The 22,835-nt window shown below is 39.0% G+C and overlaps 2 protein-coding genes across 7 annotated transcripts in view; one reads left to right on the forward strand and one right to left on the reverse strand.

The window, feature by feature from the left end:
• The window catches only part of WASHC4 (WASH complex subunit 4), a 42,170-nt gene extending 34,061 nt beyond the window's left edge, over positions 1 to 8,109 (forward strand). For 2 of the 6 annotated variants that reach the window (XM_027655310.1, XM_027655347.1), the window contains 2 exons: positions 232 to 331; positions 1,763 to 4,035. In XM_027655310.1, the coding sequence (XP_027511111.1) occupies positions 232 to 331; positions 1,763 to 1,830 (168 nt within the window). In that variant the 3' untranslated portion in view covers positions 1,831 to 4,035. Of the gene's footprint in view, positions 1 to 231; positions 332 to 1,762; positions 4,036 to 4,073; positions 5,004 to 6,182; positions 6,280 to 6,438 lie in introns of those variants that run through there. The other 4 variants (XM_027655330.1, XM_027655338.1, XM_027655317.1 and 1 more) reach the window with 4 other exon arrangements.
• APPL2 (adaptor protein, phosphotyrosine interacting with PH domain and leucine zipper 2) overlaps positions 5,046 to 22,835 on the reverse strand; it is a 33,623-nt gene continuing 15,833 nt past the window's right edge. The window contains exons 5-21 of the mRNA XM_027655361.1: positions 22,344 to 22,431; positions 20,175 to 20,216; positions 20,017 to 20,075; positions 18,915 to 19,061; positions 16,701 to 16,783; positions 13,208 to 13,366; positions 11,844 to 12,032; positions 11,494 to 11,536; positions 11,360 to 11,416; positions 11,157 to 11,245; positions 10,565 to 10,717; positions 10,390 to 10,442; positions 8,941 to 9,115; positions 8,369 to 8,405; positions 8,117 to 8,257; positions 7,400 to 7,447; positions 5,046 to 6,591 (exon numbers count right to left, since the gene is read on the reverse strand). Coding sequence (XP_027511162.1) covers positions 6,463 to 6,591; positions 7,400 to 7,447; positions 8,117 to 8,257; positions 8,369 to 8,405; positions 8,941 to 9,115; positions 10,390 to 10,442; positions 10,565 to 10,717; positions 11,157 to 11,245; positions 11,360 to 11,416; positions 11,494 to 11,536; positions 11,844 to 12,032; positions 13,208 to 13,366; positions 16,701 to 16,783; positions 18,915 to 19,061; positions 20,017 to 20,075; positions 20,175 to 20,216; positions 22,344 to 22,431 — 1,692 coding nt within the window. The 3' untranslated portion in view covers positions 5,046 to 6,462. The remainder of the gene's footprint in view (positions 6,592 to 7,399; positions 7,448 to 8,116; positions 8,258 to 8,368; positions 8,406 to 8,940; positions 9,116 to 10,389; positions 10,443 to 10,564; positions 10,718 to 11,156; positions 11,246 to 11,359; positions 11,417 to 11,493; positions 11,537 to 11,843; positions 12,033 to 13,207; positions 13,367 to 16,700; positions 16,784 to 18,914; positions 19,062 to 20,016; positions 20,076 to 20,174; positions 20,217 to 22,343; positions 22,432 to 22,835) is intronic.

A 22,835-nucleotide genomic window follows, 5' to 3' on the forward strand; every position in this document is an offset into this window, starting at 1 on the left:
CTTTGCCTAAGTTGCCCTTTCAAGGAAGGGCTGACATTTGCTTTGTAAAATGCATGTGAATAAGGTATGAATGGAGAAAGATTATTTTTTTTTTTTTTTTTTTTTCTCATGAGCATTTAAGAGATTTAAGATACTGAAATCTAGTTGCCTAAAATGCTCCTGAAAAATCCCATTGGTATCTGTCTGCAAATTCATTCTTCTGATGCTCCTCTTCTTTATCTTTTCCCTTAGGAATTTGAACTCCTTTATTTTTCACTAAGTAGTGCAAGAATTTTTTTCAGAGCAGATAAAACTGCAGCAGAAGAAAGCCAGGAAAAGAAAGAAAAAGAAGGTGAGCGAATGCTACACATAGAACATTTTGGCTCATGAGAGTGTGGGACTTAGTAGGAAGGGTGCTTTTTTTTTTCTTTTTTCCATAGCTACTTTCTTGCTGGTGGGTTGATTCAGTATTTCAGAAGGGGATTTGTGGGGCCAAGGGTGATAGAGAAGTCAAGAACCACTCATGAAGGCCTTCTTTGGAACAGGTGAATTTCAAGCTCGGCTTCTGGGGTGTAGGAAAAAAGCAACACCACAAAAAACCCTACAAACCCCAAAAAGTCTGGGACAGGGAGAATATACTTGCAGTAATATGAAGTTCAGGAACTTCAGCATCATACTTACCCCCTCAGTTACCAATGTTGACGATGACACCTTTTACTGTACAACCTTAGCTGGTGTGACATAAAGTGGTGTTTTTCACCTGTTGTTTACCAGCTGTTTTTCAACTTACAGAGGCAGATGATGCAGTTACTATATTTATTCGAATGTTTATGATATGTTTTGTCTCCCATTGACTTATGTATTCCAAGGGTAAGATCCTACTTTGTGTTATGGTCTCTTGACTAGGTGCTGTGGGTCTCTTGCGTTTATTATTCTTGCTTATATATTCTCCCTCATGAATTCTGAAAGATTCTCTTGGGTATGGGAAAATTCTTTCCAAAGAAATCAGTGCTCTTAAGGATGAAGATACAGAAATGCAGTTCAGTCACAAGTTATTACTTAGAAACTCAGATAGCAGTGTATTAAAAATTGAATTGGTAGATAATTTTCCACTATAGTTTTAACAAAAGCATAAGTGACCTGTGTGATTACAGTCACTGGAGGAAAAGACCAGTTTTCTTCTGCACTAGGAAAACAGTTTGTAAAGAAAGAAATTTCTTAGCAAGAATTTATATTCGATCATATTCAGTGAAGTTGCTCAAATAATCATTCAACTCAAAAAAAAAACAAAAAAGCCAAAGAACTCCAAGCATTGTGGTAAGAATAGACATGCTACTCTGGTGTCTGTAGGAAAGCATTCTGTAGAACATCTGTTACTTAATTATATTTTAGGATGAATATTCACTGTTGTGATACCTGTTCAGTTCTCCAAGAAATGTGTTTTGTGATGAGAAAAATTTGAAACGCATACCAGGGTGGAAAGTTTTGAACACTGTAATATCTTTGCCTTATACTGTGACATTTGGACTTGGACTCTGCAAAATGTGTGAGGGAGTATGTGTAACTTCTAGGCAAGTGCTGCTGACTGAAGAACCTTTCACCCCGAATATAGATTTCTTCTTAGGGCCAGGACCCTTTGTGCTGTAAGGTCACTTTACATATACTGACCATGAAATGCTGCATCAAGGCTTGTTATGACATCAGCATAATATATATATGCTAAAGTTTTTTAATGCTTTGATTAAAATGTTAAACATGATCCATGTCTTTTTTATTTTTGTAGAAGAATCTGGTAAAGCAAGCAATGGAGATCTTTCCAACTCTACGCCTACAGAGCCTGTTGTGAAATGACATGGCTGGTACGAGTGGTGATTACTTACTCAAATAACTCGTGTTCTTGTCATCATCAGTAACACTCTGTAGGGGTAAAAACTCTAGAGTTGATTTACTTGCTTTGTTAAACCCAAGAGAAAATGTACAGTAGTATGCTAGCATCCAGTGAGGCTAGGTCTGTGTTTGTCTGTATTCCTTGTAGAAACTCCTATTTTTCAGGAGTTTGCATTATTTACAGCACTTTCTTTAGATTGAAAATAATTATATAAAATGTTGCCCTTGGAGGTAGTTATTTTAAAATATCCAGATAAAAAAACCCCTTATTAATTTCTAGATGCATTCTTGCATCTCTAACACAGCATTAAAAAAAACCCCCACAAACCAACTCACAGGCTGTTTTGTCCAAGATTTGAACTGGTGCATCTCTTCAACCAGAAAACAAATTGAATCAAGATATTGTGTGTATCTGTTGTCCAAAAAATAATTCAGACATGTTATTGTGCAGCCCTGCTGCATTTAATACAGTCACAGATTACACTGTAGATTTAACAGTGTATCTTGTGAATATATGTTAAATCTATTACACAAAATGGAAGTCCTTACTGCTGATTTATTCCAAACCCCCTTATTATTACTATAGCTAGTATTTGTACTGTGGAACTAAAGATCCTGTCAGGCATTTATTTTCCCCTGCTGTTTTTACCTCCTTATCAAAGAATGGGAAAACCAGAAAAGTTAACATGACAAATCACTTCTCATTTCATACCGAAGGTCTGATTTGCATCCACAGAAGTAAGGAGATCCAGAGCCAAGACAGAACCACAATCAGCTCTTCCTTTTATGACCAGACACTGTGATGGGTGTCTGTAACTATTAAGTGATCTTACAGTTCATGAATATGTTGTGCCTAATTGCAAGTTTCAGCCTCAATTCTGTATTTCCAGCCTTTGTAGGTCTGTTGTACTGTCTGTGTTGTTCATACAGTCTTACATGCCTCTTTATTAACAATACTTGCACTGCAGGCTCAGAAGCTGCTGAACACTGTGAGAACTCTATATAACATCTGTTCATGCCTGCAAGTAGAGGTTCTAGATTGTGCAAGAGTTACTCAGATTCCTAACTTAAGTAGCTAGACTTAGCTTAAAAGAAAACACAACTTTCATTAAAAGATATAAGTGTGTTTTAATCTCCCAGAACATAAAACAATTCTAGGTCTTACTAACTAGAATAACCTACTCTAGGCAGTTCAGTTGAGAATTACCCTTGGGTTGGTTTTTTTTTTTTGGCACTATTAACTATGTTTTTAGACCATACTTGCTTTAATACTTGTTTTAATGGCTCAAATTGTTCCACCCACTCTTGGGTCACTAGTTAAGACAATTCCTGATGTACTTCTGATTCACCCTTTCCTGCCAGTCACTTCAACATTCAGACAGCACGGATGAATGTTTTGTCACAACTGGAAAGACCAGACTGATATGAAAGTTCCATTTGTTGGTTCTGAAAACATGACAGAGAAGCTTCCTGGACTGTTAAAATCAGCTGGGCTCATTAAAGTGTTTTGGTTTTTTTTATTCATTATAACTGCCCTAAAGAATGCTGCATTACTTGATTTATATTTTTGCTTTTTTTTTACTTTGATACAGTTTTGTTCTTTTTTTAATTTGTGTACATTTTCTTTTTTGACCAAACTGTGCCCGCACTGAACACTCAGTAGCACTGCCGAGATCAGCATTCTCGCTGCTCATTTCCATACTGCTGCAGTAGCTGTGCACATACTTCCATATTCCTCTCTCATCTGAAGTCTTGGAGTGGAATGGCCAAACACTACCTTTCCTTCTTCCACAGCAGTGGCAGAATCACATGCAGGTGGTGTTCATTTCCCCCAGGATGGCCTCACTAGGTCACTGTGTGCAGTCGAGACGAGACCCACACTCTAATCTGCGCTTGTATTCTCCCTTCTCCATTTTTTTTTTTTTTTTTTGAAACACACTATCTTGGAAAGGTCAGACTGTTGAACATAAGGTGAACTGAGTATTGTGTTAATGTATAGTGGTCAACAAATTAATTTGGTTCTGGTGATGGAAATTCTAGAGGAAAGACAGCCTATTTTTATAGAAGCTTGTTCAATCTGGGAGACCTGAATGTATACTCTATGTGGCAAAAATATATACATACACAAATATGTACAGTGATAATAGAGCTATTCTTGCTAATACAGGAGTGTAGTTTGTATTTCCTTCTTTCTCTTTGTCATGTAGCAGCATATACACACAGACTGACTTTCCTCGTGTGAAATACAAGGTGGGTCCCGGGTTTGGATGTCACACCCACCACTGTGTCACATGTGACACTGAATTGCATTACGTCCTTTATTCCCCCCACAAGGATATGGAAGAGGTGCAAAATTCATGCTGTGGTGCTACTACTCTTCTCATTGCTTTTGCCCTCCTGTTCCAGTTACAGGAACAAAATGGACCCTTAACCAGTCATGTGGAGATGAGACGATGGAGCTAAAACAAAATATCCCCCAGACTAAACCAGACATGCTCGCTTGAAATTGCCAGGGCTGATGTGAGGATGATGAGGTGTTGCAGGTACATAAAACACCTCTAGGTCTTTTCCCCTTCAGGATGGGTGGAACAGGCTGAAGGCCAGGCTCCAGCAGGCAGCTGCCACCACTGCCCTCATGTGTTCAGTCTTGTGACCAGGCTGCTGCATGTGGAAGTGGCAGCAGCTGCTCTGCCAGAGGTCTTGCACCCTCCTTCCCACACGGTGCTGTGCCATTTGTGCCAGGAGCCCCGGGCTGCCTTACCTGTCCCCCTTGCAGGATGGTGGCTGGGGGAGCAGAGCACAGACACCCAACTCCCTTCCAGCCCCAAGATCAAGGCCTTTGCAGGGACTGGTGACAAGTGATGGCCCCTGCAGCACCCAGCTGGTCAAACTGCTGGTGCTGAAGGGTAGATTCTGGAGGTCCTAATGCAGTCTGTAACCAGAAGTAAATTTGAGTTTCATCAGATGTCCATCAAAGGCTGTTTTCAGCTTCTCAGGTACAAAGGACCAAATGTAATACTTACTCAGTGTTTCCTAACTCATTGTACAAAAGGGTATTTTGTTACTTAAGTCTCTTTGGTTTGTGAGTAGAGAACATGTACATAAAACTGTGTTAATAAATGCAATTTTGAGAACCTCATTCTTAGTGTCTTGAGTAACGCCAGGTTAACAGGTGTTAATGTTTTTAATAAGACAGCTTCAACTTTTATTTATAAAGAAGTTTTTGTGTTAGTTACTAACAGGTTTCTTCCAGGGTTCTTTTAAACATTCAGTAACCAGTTAAATTAAATTTATTCCACATCAAACACTTTCAAACTGGGATCTTTCAGATACTGTTGCATAGATTCTGCTTATAGAAAATGTACTCTCCTAGTAAGTGACTGAGAAGAGTTAAATTAAGTTTGAAGAATTTCAGCCATTTTTTCTAGATACCTCATCTTGATTAACACAAACTATGCTACAGATTACACCCCTCCCCCCATAACAGCTGTTTGTTTATTTTTATTTTTGTTTGTTCTTGCAAAGTACACTTGCTCATGTTTTCAGGAAGGAAAAAAAATGTAAACTTATTAGCCAAAGGTCTCTAGTATCTAATCTCAGGAAGGTACTATGAGACTTGTCAATGCATTGTAGACTTATCTAACATTTTATTGCTCAGTTTCTTAAAACCAAAGATTGCTGGTAGACTCAGCTGTTGCACGTCACCACAATGTTAAAAATACAAAGAATTCTTACTATAAAAGTACTTATTTGCCCTACTATTACCATCTCTGGCAACTTAATGTTTAAGAAACCTAACCATAGAAGAACTGTACACAACTAACATGCCACATTTGTTGACTGCTTCTGAGGTTTGCATGTCAGTGGTATTTAGAATAATAAATCAAGGAGGTACATTATGTCCATTACTTAATTACAGAATGTGAGTGTGGTCCCCATGAAGGTAAGAGTAGGCACTTAGATTTGTTTTGTAAGCTTATTCTAGATGCAATATAAAAATAGATTATATTAATAGGAAAAATTTAGTGTTTAACAAATTGTTTTGTAAATAGGCTAACACAAAATCTTGTTACACTTCAACTAGACTAAAAATAACTTCATCTGAAATAAAGTAGATAGTGCATTTTTAACCTTCATTCAGATGCACATAATCATGCAAACTATGAAAAGTGACTACGGTAGGAAAGTTGAGGCCTGATATTTGTTAAAGGAGCTGACAGCTCACATGAATTTCAGTGGAACTGGGGGCTGCTGTGTGTGTGTGAAGAAATGCCATTACCCCTCGGTGGCTGACAGCTGCACTCTCCTGCCAGCACCAAGGGGCTTGGGCTGAAACGTTTCCTGAAGATTGTCAGCGTCCCAGACACAGCTACACCCTACACATTCACAAATGCAAAATGCCTGGAAGGCCAAGTCCTGCTGTCGTTCCACTGGAAGTCCAGAGGGAACTCTGCTGCAGAGACGCCGTGTGCTCTCCCGCAGGGAAAGAGAAGCTGGCCTTGGGTGTGCGCAGGTGACTGAAAACCAGAGATCCTTGCAAAATGACTCCCTGCTTTTGCTGCTCCCACACAGGCTGCAGGAAGTGACAGGAGCTTTTTATGCCTCTGATTCTTCCCCTCCTTCATGCACGGTGCCATCCTCTTCTGACAGATCATTCAGAAGCATGAACTTTCCATCATTTGTTAATGGTACAGACTTCATTAGCTGAGCTAATGCTTCTGGGTCCTGAAGAAAAAGAAGAGAGGTCAGCAGGCTGCAGCAGCATTTGAGAATACAGGTTTCCCAGTATTTCCAGTACTTCTTGCTAAGATTTTGCAATTTTTTTTTTTTTTTTTTTGGACAACCTTTATTCTAAAGATTTGAAACATAAATAATACCTTTTGCTTAAGTAAAGACACCTCTTGGGTACATAAGAAAAAAAAAATTAATTTTGCTCTTTAGTTACTGAAAAGCAAGGAGAAAAATAACTGTCTCAATGATTTTTTTGTTATACCCATGGTTATTGCCTGTGACTACAAGCTCATTCCCCCATCCTGTTCTCAAATTTTAGCAGCAAAAATATACAGCAAATATTAATGTATTAATGTCACTTCTATATAGATAAAATGTATCTACAAGGGACAGGATAACTTTGCCATTTGTTATAAGTGGAAAAACACTTCGATTTTTCATCCCTAAGGGAGGAAAGAATATGAGTTTCTAAAAGTGAAACAGCAATGTGTGTGATTTTACACTTCATCCCAAAGAGTTGGTCTGTTTTCTTGAAAACTTTGCTCACATCTCCCTTTCAAACACGAACAAGTGGATTTGCATAGTTCTGAGTTTGATTTGGGGTGGCACATTTTATCTCAAGTCATGCTACTGAGAAATCAAACTGGAGTTTATTTTTGCTGTGTCAAATAATGTCTGCAAATAATGTCTGTGCAAATGTCACGTTAGGAGTAGTAGTTCTTTTTTCTTATGCACACCACAGGTACCCACAAAGCAGACCATGATGTATCAGCACACAGCCATGGGAATGAAACAAACTTACCTTCTGTGCCTCAATAATTTCTTTTCCCAAGCTGATGGCATAGCAAATCTAAAAAGAAGAAATATATGTAACAATCAGTTTAATTTTGGTTTGGTTTTTTTGTTCCTTAATTAGGACTTAGTCTTAAATCCAGGCCTAAAAGCAGAGGTGAATACCAATTTGCCATGCTAACTATAGAAAAATAAAACTATCTTGGATTCAGCTTCAGAGCTCACTGAGGCTGGTAAATCTTTGTACTCTACTCAATTAGTTTTATTCACCAAACTTCATTTCCAAACCTAGGCGAGTGCATGTAAGGCTCCTACTGTTAATACAAAAATTCTCCACCCCCTTCCTTATTTCTGTTGTTATGGCATGCAGCAAACACCCCGTGGTGTTAGCACAGCATGGCTGCCTTGTCTGTGAAAGTTTCACAGAGGTACCTGTCTCAACATAGCTGACATTCCTTTTTGTTAGTGCTGCTGCTAGACAATTTCCCCTCTCTCTTAATTCTGGTATTAGCAATCCCATCCTTGCTTCCTTGTTGTACATGCTGCTGCATTATCAGTAAATCTGGTCCGTTTTAGACAAAAGCCATCAAAGGCTTGCATGCTAACGTGTTTTCTTGGCAAGAAATTGAGCTGCTCTTGCTTCTGTAGCACTGTTTCCCAGATGTGTAAGCCAAGAAGCCAAAGACCTGTTTTCTAAATAAAGTAGTTTATTAAATGTTATGCAAACCTTTTCCCCTTCTGTGTTGCTCTCAAAAACATATGCACTCATGGATTCTTCTCCCAGAGTCTCAGTGAGGTGGACCACAAAGCCAATCAGTCGCCTGTTCTCCTGGTGGGCAGCAAACTGTGTCACAGTGGTGAGTTCAAACTGGAAAAGTGAAATTATTTATTTGTTTTAACCAGCATACAGTGTGCTTGGTCAAGGGCATGTGACCGAGTAGTCAGTGGAAAACTGGGTTCAGAAAGAAAATTTACTTACACTTGTTCGTGTAACTTGGGTTTGAGGATCTATTAACCTACAATTACATGCAGGGGAAAAAAAAAAAAAGAAAATTATTTTAGAGTGATTCTTGGTAATTTCAAGGGGCTTTATGATAGAAGGGGAAGCACTATTGCACTTTTACAGTTGAGGAAACACATACAGAATCAGATGCTTTATCTGTGATTGGCGAAGCTCAGCTCTAGATCCTGACTCTCAGCTGCCTGACATGCACAAGTCAGAGCACCTTTCTGAATCGCTCACTCAGAAAGGATCCTGAGTGCATGGGCTAACACAATGCAGAGGGACATAAACACATCCCAGCTAAAGGGAGTGTATCTTTGGGGGGCCTTATAGCCCCATGGTATCCCCTAGAATTTGGTAGGATGTTCTTACAACTTAGTCAGGAGGATGATTTCTAGATCCTACAGCATAAGAAAGGATACATTTTTTCTAAATAAAGTGACTCTGGGGATCTTGCTTCCTCAAAGAGCGTATGTCTTGGAAAAACAAAACCAAAAATACTCTGTTAATCACAAGTTGTATGAAGAGAACAGAATGTTGACAAGTACCTCAAGTTCTTGCTGGTGACCATGAGATGGGATTCAGTCATACGGAATATGTTATGGATGGCACGAGCAGCCAACACTTGTCTCATAGCTTCATAAATCACCTCACACGTGCCATCTGACTGAACAGCCATAGATCCTAAAAACCGAACTACAAACATCTGCTGCAGGAGCGAATCTGGAAGACAAAAGGCATGACTTCCTTCACTGTGCTACTTTAATTTTCCAATAACTCAAGTTATGGAATTATTTTATTCACTCTGGAAATTCAGCAGTAAGCCTGTGGTTGGTGACCGTTGCAAGCGGTGGCTTCCTGCCATGAGCCACACAGTGCCCTGACCCAGTTTTAAACAGTGCATGAACAGGCAGCAGTGTGGAGGTGGGGAAGGAAATGATTGCAGTTGCTTGGGAGCCTTTAAAGTGTAACTGGTCTCTGTTTATTTATTTGATTAGCTAGTAAAATTCCCTTGCCCATTGTGCTATCAGGTGCACATAAACTGCAAATAAACTGTGATAAATTTATGACTGTGCACAAGCCTTGGCTTCCGTCAAATTAAACTTTAAGCCTTGTACATTCTTCACTTTCATCTATCCTTCTGACCTTCCATGCAGCTGGGTCCAACGAGGTTTTCATTAAATCCTTCCTTGCTCCTTGACTGTCACCGTAAGACTGACTTACAAGTAAGCAGCCATTATGCAGCAAAGCCATTGTTTGCTCAGGCTCCCTGTACAGCGCTGGTGGTGAGCAAGGGAAAGTAGGTCCTGCTGAATGTGACTGTTCAAAGGCCACGACAGCTCTGTCTGCACCTTGCAACCCACCTAACTCACAATGGGACAGCTCATGCAGGGGGAGGGCTCACATCAGTAGGTTCTGCTTTGGTTCTTCTTATGAGTAGTTTTCTGACTGGGCTGTGGGTTCCAGACAGTGCTTGTGACTGGCACAAAGATGAGAACAGCCAGGGCCAAGCCCTGCAAGTGCTCAGGGAAGGTCAGAACTGTTGTCTTTCACTGGCAGGTCACTGGGAGGAGCTTTATGCTGGGCCTCTGGGAGATTTACACTGTGGATCTCAAAGTGCACATCGGTAAGGGATGGCTACAAAGCAGCCTCAAACTTGAACAGAATTATAACAGAGTACCATCAACCACTTTTCTAAAGAAGTCAAAAGCTACCTTAAAAAAAAAAAAAGGAAGACAAAAGAAAAGCGAACAAAATCTTTTTGCCTTTAAATACTTCAAATAAACCTAATCTGGAATACAGCCTGGAGTGAAAAAAGGTGTTTGTTTTCACAGGTAGCACTGTTTAAAAGACTGGCTTCTGACAGGTAACTACCTTAGCGGTACTATGGATCTGTTACCGCTGCTCTATGGTGTCAGTTGTTTTCCTTATAAGACACTGGGTAGCTGACAGTCTAAAATCCTGACTAATTTTATCTGGGAAAAAACAGTACTGACCTTCCTCCTCATCTTTGCTGCTGTCTTCAGATTCCCCAAATGGGTTTGCACGCCTAAGAAACAAGAATTAAAACTTTAATTACAGATTCTGGTCACCACAAACACATGCTGCAATACCTCATCTTCTCCCCTAAAATCACACTGTTAAAGTGATTGATCACTGTCTCGGCCATACCTGCTGCCTCTGTTCTGGTCCAGGAATTCCATGGCAGGCAATACGATATCAAATTGAATTGGTGTTCCAGGAGCAATGAGTTGTGTGGAGTCCTGAATGTCACCTGATTCACTGGGAATTATTTTATCATTTTCCATATTCTTTATAGCCTGGCTAAAGTGAAAATGGAAAAGAAAATATGTTTCAATCAGTGACACCCTGCCTTTGCTCTGGAAGGCAGACAAAATTATTCAAAAATCCAAAGCAAGACAGAACCACTATACAATCACAAAAATAAGATATTTTCCTATTGATTTGTTACTGAGACCTCTAATAAGTAAGTAATCTCTGGTTGGTTGGTTCACGTTTTTAGACATGATATTATTTAGGAAAAAATTAAGTGCTGGTATATTAAACTTGAATGCAGATCAACTCTGAGTGTGGGCTCACTTTCAGCAATAGGTTGCCATTTGTCTCCCTGCCCTACAGTGTCCATATTCACAGCTGTGTTACCCACAGAGACCTGGACTTGTGTCTACAGGTGTCAGTGACAATCCTGATGTCTTGAGGCCCAGGCTTGTTAAAATCGCACACATGCAAGGGAGAACATTACCTGGGGTGGTGAACTTCATGTTTTTTCCCCAGGCTGGTAATGGGAGTCACTGCTTGCAGGGCTGTCTGGTTCAGCTTGATTGCAGCTGCCTATGAAAACAAGACAGAACAGCTCTTTTACACATGTACTTTACATTACCATGTAAAGAATAATGGGAAGGCAAGTTGGAAGGAATGGACTGAAAGACAGAAACAAGCTCTTACCTCTGGATTGTCAGTGAGATAGATCTGTCTGGAGATGTTGTTTATAGCACATATCCACTGGAAGGGAAAAATGAAACTGAACTCTTCAAGCTCACTTGTATACAACAGTAACAACACTAAGAAAATATTTTTACCTCCTCATATTCTTTCTTGCTTTCTGCTTGAAGGGTTATACCCCTGGAACATAAGCATAGTGTGTAAGTGTATAAGCTAAGAGTGGACTCCAAGGCTTATAATAACATCACCAAGCTTTATATCTATTCCCATCAAAGGAACACAAATCACGAATAAGCTGCAACTAAAAGATAACACATGTGCTGTTCAGGCAGTTGTGGGCGAGGATTGGAAGGAACATGCTTTTAATTTGGAAACACCCTTCTGGAAACCCAGAAAAGCTTACTACTACACCAAGCATGTTTTACATAAAAGAGCATCTGAAGGGGTAGGTGTGACTGGCTGTCCTCAAATAAAACCTGTCTCATACGCTTTTCCTGTAGGAGTAGTGATCTGAAAGCAGTATCTTCTGTCTTCACAGTCTACAGCCATAACAGAGCAGTTGTCCAAGTCCTGAATCAATCCTCCAGCTACTGCTCCCCTGGGCTGACACATCAAGTTGCCACCTTGAGTGAAGAAATACAATCTTTCCCAAGTTGTAGTCACCAGACCTGTTTTACTGAAGAGAAGATGCAGTGATAAAGACTCATTACTATTTAGAAATAACTCCAAACATGTATGAAACTGCAAACATATCCTGACGCTAATCAGAACTTTATGTTCACCCTGGCATTTTTTTAATGATGGATCTATGTTAAGAAGAAAAAGCAGCACCTGTTCCTAGCAAAGACTAATTCTTAATGAAAGCTGAAGAATTAAATTAATTACAAACATCCAAGTAAAAAATAGTATCTTCTCGTTAAGGAATAAAAGAATATTAAGTAACTGACATAAAATACTATTAAGCTATTTAGTTGATACAGTGGTGATTGGCCAAAGGTTGGACTCAATCTCAGAGATCTTTTCCAACCTAAATGATTCTGTGATTCTGTGAAGCTGGATTAAAAAAGGAAAGGTATTTTCAAGCTGAAGAGCAGTATGAGCAATTTCAGCACAGAGAATTATAATTTAAAAAAGAATCTTCTCCAAATAGTATCTCAGAGACCACGTCCTCCCTAGCTACGGAGTCCTATTATACTGTAATCCAACTCTTAGAATACTATGAGAAATTAATAAATGTCCACTCACAAAGAGAAAAAAAATTATTAGTCAAACAAAAATAAACTGATATTTAATCAATCACATAAACAGGGTTACTATATGCCACCAATATACATAACTCCTACAGAAGTTGACAGAAGATTTTATTTAGAAAATCTGCAGAAGTAACTCCACGTGTGGTAACACTCCAAGTTATGCACTTGCATTGTTCATAAAGCTTTTGTTTATGTAAAAGAGGTCATATGAAAACATGTATTAATTACATAAAATAGCTGTTTATTTTTGTACACACTATGTTTTCTTTAGCCCTAAGATCTGGGAACAATCTGAATCCAGCCCCCTCAGTTTCCAATTTTTAGCCACTTTAATGCAGAAAATTATTCCTGTAGGCGAATTCAACCAGAAGTAAACTTCTGTTTTAAGGAAAATAGTCTCAAATGCCTTTAATTTGCTTTAAGATTCCAAAATGCATTTCCAAAGATGACACAGATACTCAGGGGCTAAAGAGTAGAGCTGCCACAGTGATTCAGGAGCCTCAAAAATCATTACCTGAGAAGTCTTTATGACCTTAAAAAAAAAATGTAGCAACTGCTCAGCACTAAACAAATTAGCAGATAGCAACAATGTTCTTACTTTCTAAGATTAAGGTAGCCAGCCTTCTGGATGAGATTTCTATTGATAGCAGGTGAAGTTACATCAGAATCTGGGGTGTAAACAGATTCATTAAGTGCAATTAAGTCCTGCTGGGATACCCTCATTTTTTCAGCTTCTGCATCCAGCTCTCCCTGTATGCTGAAAAAAAAAACAACACAAGAAGAAACCCAAAGCCATTATTAGTCATTTTATAGCAGGATACAGCTAACACCTGGAAGACAAAATGAACAAAAATACCAATTGAGGTTATCTTGGAGAGTAGTGCAAAGATAAAGTATAGCCAATGGGTCAGAGGAAATAATTACTCCCATCTGTTCAGCACTTGTGAGACTCTAACAGGAGTACTGTGTTTAATTCTGGTGCCCCAGTGCGGGAAAAGACAGAAACAAAATCAAGTGAAGAGCCACCAAGATGACTAAGGGACCAAAACATGTGACATGAGAAGCAACTGTGAGAATTGCTTTTCAGTCTCATGACATGAAGACTAACAAGGAGGTCTTACAGCCAGCTTAACTACTTGATGGGAGGGTATGCAGCAGATGGAGCTAGACCCTTCTTGAAGGAGTGCAGTGACAGGATGAGAGGCAATGGACACAAGCTATCACCAGATACTGTTTGTGCCATGTGTCAGAGAGTCAGAGATGGATGCTCAAAACCTGACTGGACACAGTACTGATCACTCTGCTCTAACTGATTCTGCTCTCAGTAGGAGAATGGACTAGATGACCTCTCAAGGTTCATACTGCAGCAGCTGTTCTTTGACTGTCATAAAAACAATAATAGCAAATATTTTATTTCTTTCTTAACTTTTCCAAACTTGAGGAGTTATTAACTGTATCCAGGCTAGGATACCTATTAGGAAAACTCATGGGTGAGAACATAAGGATACTTGCCATTGCATACCTTAGAAAGTCTTAACACGTGCAGCTATGCCATAAGTCATTTTCTCCCTATTTCCTGCCCAAGTGTTTAAACCTTTTGAAGAACATGAGCACAGAACATAAGGTGTACACAGTAAGACCAGAGATCCACATAAGTCCACTATCCTGTCTCTGACAGTGACAAGAAGACTGGAAAAGGGCAAGCCAAGGAGGTTATGATTCTTCCCCTGCTCTCCTCCTCTACAGTCTTCTGTAGAAGTTGATGATATCCTGTAACTGTTGAAGGAATCTAGAGACACAGTGCTGCATTTAGGTCAGCACTAAGCAGTGTCTGACTGGCCAGATGAAGAGCCAGCTTGTATCATGGTGTTAGTCTGTTTCATGTTAGCTTATTTGAGGCTTTTCCATATTTTGAGGAAGCTGAGACTTCCTAAGATCCCACATCACTTCCAAAATGAGACCAACTGAGTGCTTCTTGCCAATTAGCCAAGTCACATGAGAGGGTGAGTTATAAAGGCTGAGTAATAACATCAGATCTGAAATATTTTAGACCATATTTTGCAAACCAGTGCCTTTGAACTCTATCACTGTATGTCAGAATAAGAATTATTTAAATTCCATTTTTAAATAAAATGGAACTGTGCTGTCAGTTTTTACCTAAGTGCTACTTCAATGAATCTTTTGATCAGTTATTTTTGTTGCACCACAAAATGCTTTCGACAGAACTTCCCCGGCATCTTCATGGTTCCCGAGACCAGATTCCTCTTCCTAAGATGTGTTTATCCAATCTCCAAGGCAGAAAGGAGAGAAAAGCTGACAATTATGAAGTTATATCCATCTGTGGCAATTAGGCCAACTGGTTACTGAAAATATGGTAGTGATCTCTCTCCTGTGTTTTCACACTGTTAGCAATATTCACTGAATAAATGAAAATGCTTTTAAATACGAAGACTGTTTCACAATGAGCTTAAATAGATGCAAGACCACACTACCACTGAAATTCTGTAGCTGCACAAAGGGTCGCATCTGCTTCTTGTTCCAAGAGAACAAATCTGACAAATAGAAAGCTTTTAGCTTGATTAGCAAGCAAGCAGATCTGACTCACTGAGGCTTTGTGATCCCCAGCACTAAAGGAGGAGAGGAGTGGGCAGCACAGTTTTCAGTGGCTGTGTAATCTGAAGTTGTGGAACCACATCCTGTGTCAGTGATTGCTACGCTGCACACTGACGCTCAGAATTTTATAAGGTTCTCTTTCAGTTTTTCCCAAGATGTCACACTCCTGCACTAGTTACATTTGAGTTGTACTTTCAAGCTTTACTGTGTGACAGACTTAAAACACAAAAAACAGACTCAGCAAAATAACTGAGCAGACTATTTTTGCTGTACTGCATTTACTACTGTACATTATCCAGAACTCAAATCCATCAGACTCTGGAAAACAAGGGCTTATTCTATGGCTTCACTGTGCCTGTGAGACACAAGGAAGATGCTCTAGATTTACTAAACAAAGGGCACTGTTTCAATAGAGTTTAAAATCTGTCCTCCAGTCTCCAAAAATGCTGCACAGACTGCAGAGGGATTTATTTCAGAAATGAGCATGCAAAGATATATAAACAACATACATAAAAGAACAGAAAGTAAAGAATCCTTTAGTGAAAGAAGCTACTATACAGAGCAATTATTTATAACATAATTCTCAAATTAACAAGCATGCATTATTTAAAATGCCACCAGAGTCAGAATAACTGATGATTTAGCTGCAGTTTGATATGAAAGGTATGAAGCAATAAAGTCAAGGATTCAGTTGGGACTAGGTGCTCTTTTAAGGTCCACTCCAAACTCTTAACATTCTATGATTCTATGATTAATGTTCTCTCTATTATGATTACATTTTAAATGTAAAGTTTACATTTACAGAGACTTAGTTCTAAAGAAAATGTCAATCTTCACTGCAAGTAGAAGTGGAGGGGAGGTGTAAGAAAAAACCATCACAAAATTAGGAGTACAAAAGCAGGGCAGTTTTTTGAAATTAGGACTTGGCCAAACCAGGTTGGACCCAGTGGACTAATACAGATTACACTGGATGCAATGAATATGTTCCCTAGGGTGAGGAGTTTTGTTTGCCTTGTGTAGCTACAAAACACACTCTAGGCCCTAAATCCTTCTTTGAGAGGTTAATGGATTATTGTTACAGTACTATTATAGAGGATCCAGTAAGTATAAATACCACTAATTCAGAAAGCACTTTAGGTCTATTATATTAACTGTTAACCCACGTGTAGCTCAAATTCCATACTTTTGTACTTATGAAGAGACACAGGGATGTAAGAAAGCATGTGAACACTTACATAGTTCCTGGCTATACTGTAACAGTTCTCTCTGTAGTGTACTGACAGCATTTTCCTTTCCAGGTACATATGTATCTCCTTTCTACCCACTGTTGTAACAAAATATGCCCAACAATGCAATGCAAGCATGGAAGGAATCTCATAAGAAAGAAACAGAGGCACTCTAAGTTAGTGTGCTGAAGGTTAGAGAACTACTGCTCAGAATCCAGTGGAAGACAAAAGGAAACAAAAGTACCAGATTACCTTTGAACCATGTCTGAAACAGATGACAAAAAGCTGTCCATTCTTTTGGAAAACATCTCTGCTCCTTTCTTAAAGAAGTTGATCTGAAAAAATACAAAAAAAAAAAAAAAGACACTGGAAGATCTCTTGGCTTTGGCAGACAAGTAACAGATTGTGGGGAGTGTTCACAGCGATCCCACGATGACGGATAGTTTTGGCAGGCAATCAAACACATGGTCAAACAGCTGCGTTGCCCTTCTTTGTGCTTCCCACTTTTGCAGCTTTCCACCCTTTCACACACAGATAAGCTGTTGGCTGCTGACAGGTATATTTCCAATGAACTTTCTAAATGACTGAAATAAGGGAATGGGTAGCTTCTCCCATATTAGCACTGTGCAGAATAGGGTCTTGTGGTGTTATGAGCTGCTGTGTGCAGTGCCACCATATCAAAGGAAGTGGGACACAAAGCATGCATTGAGTTTCAGTAGTCCAACCTGGACTACCAACTCCAACATGAAAATCTTTTAAGTGCTACAGCAAAGTCAGTCAGGAAAGTGATGAAGTAGTAGTAGCTGTGCTAGCAGAAGCCTCCAAGGCAATTGGTTATATCGACTACAGATTTACCATGGGTTTTGTTCTACTGAAGGAGCTAAAAAAAGCTACTACGGTCAAAGTGCACATTTTGTGACAGAAGATTAATTCTCTTAGCTGGTATGGCTCAGCAAGCACACAACAGCAGCAAAGTATTCAGTGTAGACTTGACCTTGGATTACCTGCTGTGGGACACACAGTCATCATTAGGGCCTACTGGCAACCGAGTGAAACACGAACACAGCTGGCATGTGTGTGCAATGAATTAGGTTTAAAAAATATATATAAAAAAAAATCAGTGAACTACCCTGAAAAGAGATGGAAAAGCAAATTCTTGGATGTTAAGCAATTTATTTGCTATTTCATCCACTTTTACTTGTGATTTACTCCCTTTCCCTCACCTTCCTCTTACCTGTAACTCCGACTTCTGCAACTGTGTTATTGACCACAGGCTCCCTTTACAGGCAAAGGAGAGAAGTCATGCCTTCCTGAAGAATGATTCACCTATTTTATTTCTGAAGCCTAGTTCAGGAGGGAAGAGCTCTAAATCCCACTGATGATAGACCGACATGCCTAGCTCACACGCTGATGTCAGTTTTCAGTCAAATGAACCCTGTATTAGCCACTTCTTCCACAAATTCCTTACAGACTACTCATTTGTTGGAAATGTGAAATAGGAGACATGTTTTGAGTAATTAATGAAAAAATATATGCTTGGGATGAAGGGCAGTTCACAATATTTAAGCACCAATATCAACTGGCTTCTGGTTACTGAGTCATTCCCATGACAACCTGAGACTTTCCTGTATAAAGTGCTGAGATACAGCAGTTCTGTCAAAGTACAGGGAAAGTAAGTTCTGTTTGACTTCCAGTAAAGGAAACCAATGCAGTTCTTTCACTTAGGATGGTTGCAGCAGAGAAGCAGTGTGAACTCCCATGGTGGAGAAAGTGACTGAATCTTCATTTTCTACCTGTTTCAAATGGGGCACATGATCTGCAAAGGACAGGACAATGGAGATGATGATGATTCACATTACAGTCCCAAACAGAGCACTGCATCCATTTTTCCTGTTTCATAGCCTGTTTCTCATTTTCCCAAAGTTTTCTTTCATCAATGTCAAAGCACAAAAGACCCTTAAAATGGGTGATAATGAAAATCAAATGCTGTGAAAATACTGGTCCTCCCTACATCCCAGAGAGTCAGATTACCAGTATTACTACATTTTACAGACTTGAGAAATGCTCTATCAAATTATTGGTAGGATAAAAATTAGAAAAATGTTTTGCCAGCCTTCTGCTCAATCCCCTCTACTGTTCTGTCCTTCAAGTTCTCCAGAGCATGCTCTGTTCCCTATCGTGTACACTCCTCATCAGTATGCTGAACATTATGTGCCAGGAAGGGAACTGCTACATAGGAGAGTTTGTGCAGAGTAAACAGTGGAAGTAAATGCTACTGCACTGATAGCTTAGCTGTGAAAAATCAGTTGTTAAAATCTAGGCAAGCTGAACACAAGCTGTTTTCCTCCTCTCCCCCCAACATACACCTCGTTATAATTTGTCAGTTCTCACAATAAATCCTGAGTTACAATGTTCTACTTTTCCCAGAAACATGTCTAAATGATATGGATGCTTTACTGTCCATACCTGTCCTCGAGTATATCCTAGTATAGGTTCCATCATTGCCACTCTCTTCCTGTACTGCAGAGCATTCAGGGCACAGTAATATTGCAGAGATGAAAGGTGCTGCTTTCTTCTTGCATTTGCCACTTCTTTTGCCACTTCTGCCTTAAGCTGAATAAAAATTAAGAGATTGACAAAAGTGTTACTGTGTATATGGATATATTTACTGATTATTTTCAAGTTATCTTCAAGTAATTCCTATTACAGAACTTTTCCAGGCTAAAAGGAAGGATGAGAAACAAAAAAAGCAAATCCAAACCCCAAAGCAAGTACTTCAAACCCTTCTCTGTCAAGATGCTTAAGCTTTTGGGGAGCCCCTGTGACTACAAACTATGTAACAACCACAAGTAAAAATCTGGATCTGATCTCTCTGCAAGAAATTTATTTGCAGCTGAGATCACAACACAAATCTGCAAGTGCAGAAATCAGAGATGAATAATTCACCATATGCTATGTCACATTTTGTTCTGTAATGCATTTCCTTACAAGGACCATCCTGTAGAACTGATTCACTCTTAGGATAGGGCCAGTTACATGCTTTTTGGCATAAAGGGATGTATTTTGCAATAGTGGTCCAGTGGGCAAAGAAGAAGAAATGTAGAACAATCCCACCAACAGAGTTATGTTAAGTGGAATGACAGTCCACAACAGGGAAATTTAAGGAAGGTAGACATGAAGAAATGGAACACTTTAGAAACAGCAGACACAAAGCTACATGACAGTTCACAATGAATTGTATTCAGTGATGCTGCATCATCACCTCAGCTGTACAACAGTAGGCCTACACAAATCTATTTATAGCCATTTGGATGGCCTCTGCCTGAAGAGCTCCCATGGACCCGAAGGGCACTAGTTTAGCACAGTATTTGATCACTTGCCTAACCTGGGAGGAAACAGGTGTGACTTTGCTGAGTTGATGTTGAAAAGTTCTGTGTCTGCTTGGAAACAAAATCACAAGTACTCTCGAGCTGCTGTGAATTTAAGTGATGAACTCTCCAAAGTTCCTAAGTGAACAGTGATGCAGACAGAATGGCTGAGGAAAACATTTTCTTTTAATGTTTGTTACCTTTTCATTTTCTTTCCTTTTCGGTAACCTGCTATACTTTGCCATGGACACGTCATGTTCTGTAGACAAGGAATATTATTGTTTTTAGAAATGTGATGTGTGCTGCATAGATATAACAAGTGCACACAAACAGAAACAAACAAAACAGGGACACATACCGTTGCTAGCAAGGCCAAAAAGGTCCTTCAATGTGCTTACTTCTGGAAAAGAGAAATCAAATATTCGAAGTAAAAACTGCTGTAAACACTTTGTTCAACTGAGACCATTTCTGGCACGTTTATTGCTCAAGTCACTTCCAGCCCTTTCACAGCAGAGATGTATACATTGTCCCTGCCTTGAAAAGGCTAAACCAGATCAGCTGCTAGAGAAAGGAATAGGCAGAGAGCAAATTAAGGGTGAAGTGAGTTTACTTATTGAGCAAGTTGACACTGTGAAAAAGATGCCTTATCTGCCAGTGTCATTTACCCAAAGAAGCATCATTTCTGTTATGACAAAAGGCTGACCACTATAATAAAAGATCAGCAGTTCTGAACAACTTCCTGACAATGCTTATGTGATACTGAGAAATCTAAGACCCATACATCTAAGAGATGTATGAACTAAAGCCCCTTTCCTGTACATAAATCTTCCTCAAGGTGAAACATTTTTTGCTAAGTTTCTCCATTAAAAGAAATATGCATCTAACACATCTGACAGCTGGCTATGGTACTTATGTAACAAACACTGGCCACGAGTTTCTGATACAGGTAGAAAGAAGACAAACTAAACAACTTTACAAGTGCTGGGCACAAGCTATTCTTAGTGTCCACACCAATGAATGCTTCAACTGACAAAACTCTCTCAAAAAAGCTACAAAGAAAGCACATTCACAAGAACAGACATTATGCAGCTGTGAAAATACTAAAGGGAAATTGTAGGAGGTCATCATGGTGTCTGATTATTTTTAAGTCCCTACTCATTAATCAGCTTCATACAATTTTTTTCTCCCCAGGACACTTCATCATGACTCTGATGCAGAAAGACAGAAATTTTTGGCACGTGTGACTAACTTGTACTTAGAGGTTTTTACAGTATTCAATACAAGGATGTAACAAGGTTAAAAGTAAAAACAATAACACAGTTAATCTTCCTTGTTTCCTAGTTTGATGCCTCAAGGAAATTTCAATAGGGCCAGGCCTCCACTAAAAATGCTGTTGCGCAAACTGCGTCAGAAAAAATCTGAAGTTGCGATGGATAGAACAAAAAAAATTTTGACTTCCAGGGAAGCTGAAGAAACTTTCATTTTTTTGTCATGAAGCAGTGAGGCTTTAGTTGCAGGCTTTATATGCATTTTCATGTATTTTTTTATCAACAAGAGGGAAGAATCCATAAACATGGAAACAGAATTACTCTATCAGTGAAGCCCCATTAAAGAGGTGAAAAAGTGTTTATAGAACCAACATCATACCATCCAAATCCTGCTTTATATTTGACATTATGCGATAAACAAGATAGTCATTAAAAAAGATATCTGGATGTCTTCACAATTTCAAATGAGATACTATAAAGAACTTAAAAGTCATTGTTTTGCTATAGTTGTTTTGTCTCCCATCAAAATGATGTCTATAAAAAGTACATAGATGGGACTGAGATTAGTGGAATGAGCAGTAGACTCTAATAAAAAAAGAAAGAAAGAAAATGCTGCAATAAAAACTCATGTTTCTGTTGCATGAGTAGGTAAGAGTGTCCTTGACCTTCAATATGAGCTTGTTTCTTTTGAAATTACACCAGATGTTTGCATTACTGCCTTGCTGTTTAATAATGAATTTCCAAATTTGTGTAATCAGGTTACTTGGAACCACCCTTGCACAGCAAGGATTTAAAGAGGACTGTTTCCTCAAAAGAGAGGGAATATACTAGTCTCTGAATCTAAAAAAAAATTCTTGCTTATGCTTGTCTAACAGCCCCAAATTTCTGAAGTGGGATAAATACTGTTTGCAAGCCAGATTCACTGCTAAGCTGCCCTTCTTCAGACAATTATAACATCAGTGACATCAGGAGAATTGACTAGTGTAAAAGCAGAGCGATCCAGCAAAGAACAAAGCTGTGTATTTTCAAACTTCCACCATATGGTGCACAAAATGTTATGTGGTGAACTTGAACTGGTTTTTGCCTGAGTAAAAGCATCCACCTGTCAGTGAAATTTTGCAGCAGGAAAAAAAAGTGACACAAAAACTTTTCTGTTAATCATCAAAGAACAAATTATTACATGGCATTATGTTTCAGTTTATGATGAAATAAGCAAGAAGGAACATGTGAGGAAAATGAAAACTTAGAATAAAATTTACCTGTGAGATCTTTTTCCCGAAATTGTATTATTGGGAGAACCATTGTATCCGCAAGCTGTTTTGCCAGTTCAGAATGAAGGATATTGAGCTGAAACAAAGAACAGAGGAATGTTCTAAGACACAGTGTAAATAAATAAAAAAACACTTCCCAGCCTGCCATTTATGCCCGGCAGACAAAAAAAAAAAATAAAAAAAAAGATATAACATACTTCAATGCTTAAAATACATTTCTCGAGATATCCAATACAGATGGGGATTTTTTCCTAAATGTTTAATTCCTGCCTGGTATTTTTCATGGATCCAAAAACTTTTCAGTTCCCACATAATGTTTAGGGCAGTTCACTTGACTGCCCTAATTTTAATGCTTAACACAATAGGATTTAAACTGTAATTAGCCTTTATTAACCTGTTTTTGTTAGTCTCTACACCATGGAGTTACATTCCCACCATGATGACTAGACTCTTTCCATTCATGAGGGTTACCTCGAACAC

Source organism: Corapipo altera, unplaced genomic scaffold, assembly GCF_003945725.1.
Source record: "Corapipo altera isolate COAL_440 unplaced genomic scaffold, ASM394572v1 1, whole genome shotgun sequence".
NCBI classification, from domain to species: Eukaryota; Metazoa; Chordata; class Aves; order Passeriformes; family Pipridae; genus Corapipo; species Corapipo altera.